We start from the raw sequence: 6,317 nt of genomic DNA, 5'->3' as shown, positions 1-6,317 counted from the left end.
AATTAGATATTATGTAACATATATGTTCCGAAAGCCACTTTCAACATACCAAAAAAAAAATGTTTCAAAGACATCAAATAGCATAAAACACTGTGCCGCAGAGAAGGAAGAAATGCATTTAAAGCACTGATGAAAATGGCGTGCAGTATAATTACCTCAAATTGCTGTTCGCTTGACACCCTGACACTAATTTTATTCAAGCCATTGGGAAATAAATGTTTTAAAAGCACTCCTTTCCGAATGGTGGAGCTGGTGGGGGCTGTGAGCTCGTTAAGGAAAGGAAAGGGTAAAGTTTCCAGCACGCAAAAAGAATCAAATAATCCATTTAAAATAAGCGTCTATGTAGATCGTCAGCCTTTTATGCCCACATTTTTAACGCTTGCCCTGTACGTGGATTGATTTTTTTTTTCTTTCAGCATTCCTTAGCCAGATGGATTTTTGCTACTGCAGATCAGCAGAGGGTGTCAGATCTTTCAGAGTGCACCAGGCTGGAACGAGCAGAGCTTCTTAGCAACTCTCTTCTCCGCCCCCCTCCCCTCATTCTCGCGCTCTCTTCCTCCCTCAGACAACTCGCCCCCCGCCCTCCGCCCCCCTCCACGTAATTCCGAAAGAGCAGAAGAAAGAGAAGGAGAACAGGAAAAGAAGAGCTAGTAAGCTAGAGCGAGAGCACAGAAAAAAAAAGAAAAAAGAAAAAAAAAAAAAGCCTTAAGAGGACCGAAGGGGAGGAAAGGAAAAGGATGGACAACCACAAAACGCAGCGATTGCGGAAATTTTCCAGCGCCATTGGCTGGGCAGCGTGAGTCCTTCGGTCGGGCGTGATTTCAGCACCGGGGGGACTGGACAGCACCTCGGGGGGACTTCTGGGCAACCCGCAACCACAGCAAGAACTCCACCAGCATCCTCAACAACAGAAGCCGCGGAAAACCCTGCTTTGTATCAGAGAGGCAAGGTCAGTCCGACGCACAGCCATGCACAGGCAGTGCGCCTGTACTACGCTGCAAACCCTCTGCTTGTTTCTCTAACATGCACTTGCTTCTAATTACTAGCATTGTTTCATTTCTGATCAGTGAGGATCAGTAGATGAGATTCTGTAAGGGTGTACTTTTAATTTATATGTATATATTTAACTTCTTTTGCTGTTATTTTTAAAGGGTTGTGGGGGAGTGGGGTTTTTTCCCTACTTTTTTTTTTTTTTTTTTTTTTTTTTTTTTTTTTTGCTTGCCTTGCACTACGTGCCTGGATAGTTTGTGGATATAATTATTGACTGGCGTCTGGGCTATTGCAGTGCGGGGGGGTTAGGGAGGAAGGAATCCACCCCCACCCCCCCAAACCTTTTCTTCTCCTTTCCTGGGTTCGGACATTGGAGCACTAAATGAACTTGAATTGTGTCTGTGGCGAGCAGGATGGTCGCTGTTACTTTGTGATGAGATCGGGGATGAATTGCTCGCTTTAAAAATGCTGCTTTGGATTCTGTTGCTGGAGACGTCTCTTTGTTTTGCCGCTGGAAACGTTACAGGGGACGTTTGCAAAGAGAAGATCTGTTCCTGCAATGAGATAGAAGGGGACCTACACGTAGACTGTGAAAAAAAAGGCTTCACAAGTCTGCAGCGTTTCACTGCCCCGACTTCCCAGTTTTACCATTTATTTCTGCATGGCAATTCCCTCACTCGACTTTTCCCTAATGAGTTCGCTAACTTTTATAATGCGGTTAGTTTGCACATGGAAAACAATGGCTTGCATGAAATCGTTCCGGGGGCTTTTCTGGGGCTGCAGCTGGTGAAAAGGCTGCACATCAACAACAACAAGATCAAGTCTTTTCGAAAGCAGACTTTTTTGGGGCTGGATGATCTGGAATATCTCCAGGCTGATTTTAATTTATTACGAGATATAGACCCGGGGGCCTTCCAGGACTTGAACAAGCTGGAGGTGCTCATTTTAAATGACAATCTCATCAGCACCCTACCTGCCAATGTGTTCCAGTATGTGCCCATCACTCACCTCGACCTCCGGGGTAACAGGCTGAAAACGCTGCCCTATGAGGAGGTCTTGGAGCAAATCCCTGGTATTGCGGAGATCCTCCTAGAGGATAACCCTTGGGACTGCACCTGTGATCTGCTCTCCCTGAAAGAATGGCTGGAAAACATTCCCAAGAATGCCCTGATCGGCCGAGTGGTCTGCGAAGCCCCCACCAGACTGCAGGGTAAAGACCTCAATGAAACCACCGAACAGGACTTGTGTCCTTTGAAAAACCGAGTGGATTCTAGTCTCCCGGCACCCCCTGCCCAAGAAGAGACCTTTGCTCCTGGCCCCCTGCCAACCCCTTTCAAGACAAATGGGCAAGAAGATCATGCCACCCCAGGGTCTGCTCCAAACGGAGGTACAAAGATCCCAGGCAACTGGCAGATCAAAATCAGACCGACAGCAGCGATAGCGACGGGTAGCGCCAGAAACAAACCCTTAGCTAACAGTTTGCCCTGCCCTGGGGGCTGCAGCTGCGACCACATCCCAGGGTCGGGTTTAAAGATGAACTGCAACAACCGGAACGTGAGCAGCTTGGCTGATTTGAAGCCCAAGCTCTCTAACGTGCAGGAGCTTTTCCTACGAGATAACAAGATCCACAGCATCCGAAAATCGCACTTTGTGGATTACAAGAACCTCATTCTGTTGGATCTGGGCAACAATAACATCGCTACTGTAGAGAACAACACTTTCAAGAACCTTTTGGACCTCAGGTGGCTATATATGGATAGCAATTACCTGGACACGCTGTCCCGGGAGAAATTCGCGGGGCTGCAAAACCTAGAGTACCTGAACGTGGAGTACAACGCGATCCAGCTCATCTTCCCGGGCACTTTCAATGCCATGCCCAAACTGAGGATCCTCATTCTCAACAACAACCTGCTGAGGTCCCTGCCTGTGGACGTGTTCGCTGGGGTCTCGCTCTCTAAACTCAGCCTGCACAACAATTACTTCATGTACCTCCCGGTGGCAGGGGTGCTGGACCAGTTAACCTCCATCATCCAGATAGACCTCCACGGAAACCCCTGGGAGTGCTCCTGCACCATTGTGCCTTTCAAGCAATGGGCAGAACGCTTGGGTTCCGAAGTGCTGATGAGCGACCTCAAGTGTGAGACGCCGGTGAACTTCTTTAGAAAGGATTTCATGCTCCTCTCCAATGACGAGATCTGCCCCCAGCTGTACGCTAGGATCTCGCCCACGTTAACTTCGCACAGTAAAAACAGCACTGGGTTGGCGGAGACCGGGACGCACTCCAACTCCTACCTAGACACCAGCAGGGTGTCCATCTCGGTGTTGGTCCCAGGACTGCTGCTGGTGTTTGTCACCTCCGCCTTCACCGTGGTGGGCATGCTCGTGTTTATCCTGAGGAACCGAAAGCGGTCCAAGAGACGAGATGCCAACTCCTCCGCGTCCGAGATTAATTCTCTACAGACAGTCTGTGACTCTTCCTACTGGCACAATGGGCCTTACAACGCAGATGGGGCCCACAGAGTGTATGACTGTGGCTCTCACTCGCTCTCAGACTAAGACCCCAACCCCGATAGGGGAGGGCAGAGGGAAGGCGATACGTCCTCCCCCGCCGCAGGCACCCCCCCAGGGGGCTGGAGGGGCGTATACCCAAATCCATCAGCCTGAATGGGCATAAGTAGATAAATAACTGTGAGTTCGCACAACCGCAAGGGGCTGACCCCTTACTTAGCTCCCTCCTGGAAACAAAGAGCAGACTGTGGCGAGCTGGGAGAGCGCAGCCAGCTCGCTCTTTGCTGAGAGCCCTTTTTGACAGAAAGCCCAGCACGACCCTGCTGGAAGAACTGACAGTGCCCTTGCCCTCGGCCCCAGGGCCTGTGGGGTTGGATGCCACGGTTCTATACATATATACATATATCTACATCTATATAGAGAGATAGATATCTATTTTTCCCCTGTGGATTAGCCCCGTGATGGCTCCCTGTTGGCTACGCAGGGATGGGCAGTTGCACGAAGGCATGAATGTATTGTAAATAAGTAACTCTGACTTCTGACAAAAATCAAAAAGTGCTGCATGGCTCGCATGGAATCCACGCGCTCCAGGGACTCTGCCCGCCCCCGCGACTGGAGACGGCATCTCCTTCACAGCACCCACCCTCTTACCTGATAAGTTCCATCGTATCAAACTTTCTATAAACAAAATACAGTATAATCAGAAAGTGCCATTTCGCCATTATTTGTGATCGGTAGGCAGTTCAGAGCATACGTTAACTGAAAAAAAAAATGTAAAGGTTTTATTTAAGACATTTGCATGGCTAGTCATCGTCCATTTTATGAGTTAACAATGTATTTTGTTGAGGGAAGTTTTTAGGGGTTGTTTTGGGTTCTTTTATTTTGATGGTGATGTTTTATTTTATTTTATTTTTTTCAGGGGGATTTTTTTAATACATATCCAATAATGCCTTCCATCTGAATGTAAAATAAGTACCCATGATTTCTATTATAGTATCAGTGTAATTATTTAAAAAATGATTTTGAGGCAGTTAAGCATGACCAATTAATGTCACTCTAGTGCTTAGGCTGCGATCCTATGGTAGCAATTCTGTGCTGGTATAAATCTTACTTATAAAGTAGGAAAAAAGAACCGAGGAAGCACGTGAAACTTACTAATTCTATTCGAGGATTTTATAATGGCATATTTTTTCAGTATTAAAGTGAAAATGTTTTCAACTCTGGGTCCTTACCTTTTTCCAGCTTCATATTTGCAAGTGGTAAATTGGATTTGCGGTGGAAGAGACAGGGGAGGGAAACGGTTGGGGGTAGATCCCTTCCTGAGCTCCATTAAGGCTCTTTCTCTAATCGCCTTACTTAGCTTTTTACCCTTTAAGTAGCTCCTCTTCCCTCGCCCCCACCCTCCACCCCACCCCCACCTTCGCTCAGACTTTACCGGCTTTCCCCAGTCCATAAAGGTCTTGCCCCAACATACACGCCTTCGTTTTGTCCCCTCTCCAAATGCAGCAGTGAATCCCTTTATTAATACTGGAAATCCCTCACTGCTGCTTTTGTTGGTGCTGCCCACACTGCAGATATTAAGGATGTTAGGAGAGATTTGATTTAATTGACTCTGCCTAGATCGGTCTCATTAAACAGAGTGAAGATTTCATTGGTCAGCACTCCTCAATGAAAGACAGACCTAATGACTGGCATTTGAGATGCTGCTGGCATTTTGAATTCAACATCTGCTGAAAACGGTAAAACTAATTAGTGCCCACCCACCCTCCCCGCCCCAGCAACTGCATATTGAAATTTGTTAAAGCACTCATCTTTATGGAAATTAATCATTATCCTAAAGAAGTGTTTCTCTCCCATCATCCGGATTTCTGGTTGTGGCCCAGCAATTAACAAAAACAGCATTCAACTGTTTGAATTTTTTGAACCAATGTAACTCTGGCCTCAATCATATTCCTCTGGGATTTCTAAACAACAGTTAAGCTACAAAAACCAAACAAAATCACACATATTGATGGAGTCTGCATTCCACCACATATCCACCCTTGAGAAGTATGTCAAGAGACTGCAGACTATAGATTTTTTTTTAAATATAGGATTATAAATCAGCTACTGAAAGACCCCAGAGCAGTTGTAAGTAGATCTGCCATCTAGAACTCATATTCTAAAGGGAAGTGATTTCCCAGAACAGTAATGTTCTGGAATATGTATTATTTATTTTAACACTTTTTTAATAAAATCTTTATTATAAACCATGACTATTCCTAAGGACATTCATCATTTTCTCTCTTGATTCTTTTGTTTGTGGACTGCATTTCATGACAGTAAACCTGCAACCTACTCCCCTCTGACAGATATTATGGGTTGTTTTCTATTTATTAATTTCTCACAGGATGGCTTTATTCTTTTTACAGAAAGTACAACGGGGTTCTCGGTAAGCAATCAACAGATTTACCTGTGATGGAAAAATTAGGGGAGAAGAGGCATACATTCGACAATGTTATGACCTTTAGAAAGAAAAGAAAAAATGACAGGTGTAGAAACAATATCTCTGGTGGAAGGTGACATTTAATGACAGATATCTAGTGAGGTATATTAGTAATTTTGAAACTGATACGTGACTAATCTAGGTCAGGAAACTAGAATTTCTCATAGAAGGTGTGCACAGGGGCAAGAACTTTTCTTCATTTTCATTGAAAATAAATTACAATATAGAAACCAAGGTTAAAGGGGTAAAAGTATTTTTAAATAGTAGCTTCAATGGTTTTGGAGTATTCATTGTGTGCCACGCATGTGCTCAGCGATTTATGTAATTATTTAAT

General features: G+C 45.3%; 1 protein-coding gene across 1 annotated transcript; it reads left to right on the top strand.

The window, feature by feature from the left end:
- The first annotated feature begins 598 nt into the window (after nt 1–598).
- SLITRK1 (SLIT and NTRK like family member 1) lies at nt 599–4,716 on the top strand. Its single transcript, XM_045377378.3, has 2 exons — nt 599–949; nt 1,403–4,716. Exon 2 carries the CDS (start codon nt 1,456–1,458, stop codon nt 3,544–3,546), a length of 2,091 nt encoding a protein of 696 aa, XP_045233313.1. The 5' UTR covers nt 599–949; nt 1,403–1,455; the 3' UTR covers nt 3,547–4,716.
- The last annotated feature ends 1,601 nt before the right edge of the window (nt 4,717–6,317 follow it).

This window comes from Macaca fascicularis, chromosome 17 (assembly GCF_037993035.2).
Source record: "Macaca fascicularis isolate 582-1 chromosome 17, T2T-MFA8v1.1".
Lineage (NCBI taxonomy): Eukaryota > Metazoa > Chordata > Mammalia > Primates > Cercopithecidae > Macaca > Macaca fascicularis.
This window is presented reverse-complemented; position numbering and strand designations above follow the sequence as displayed.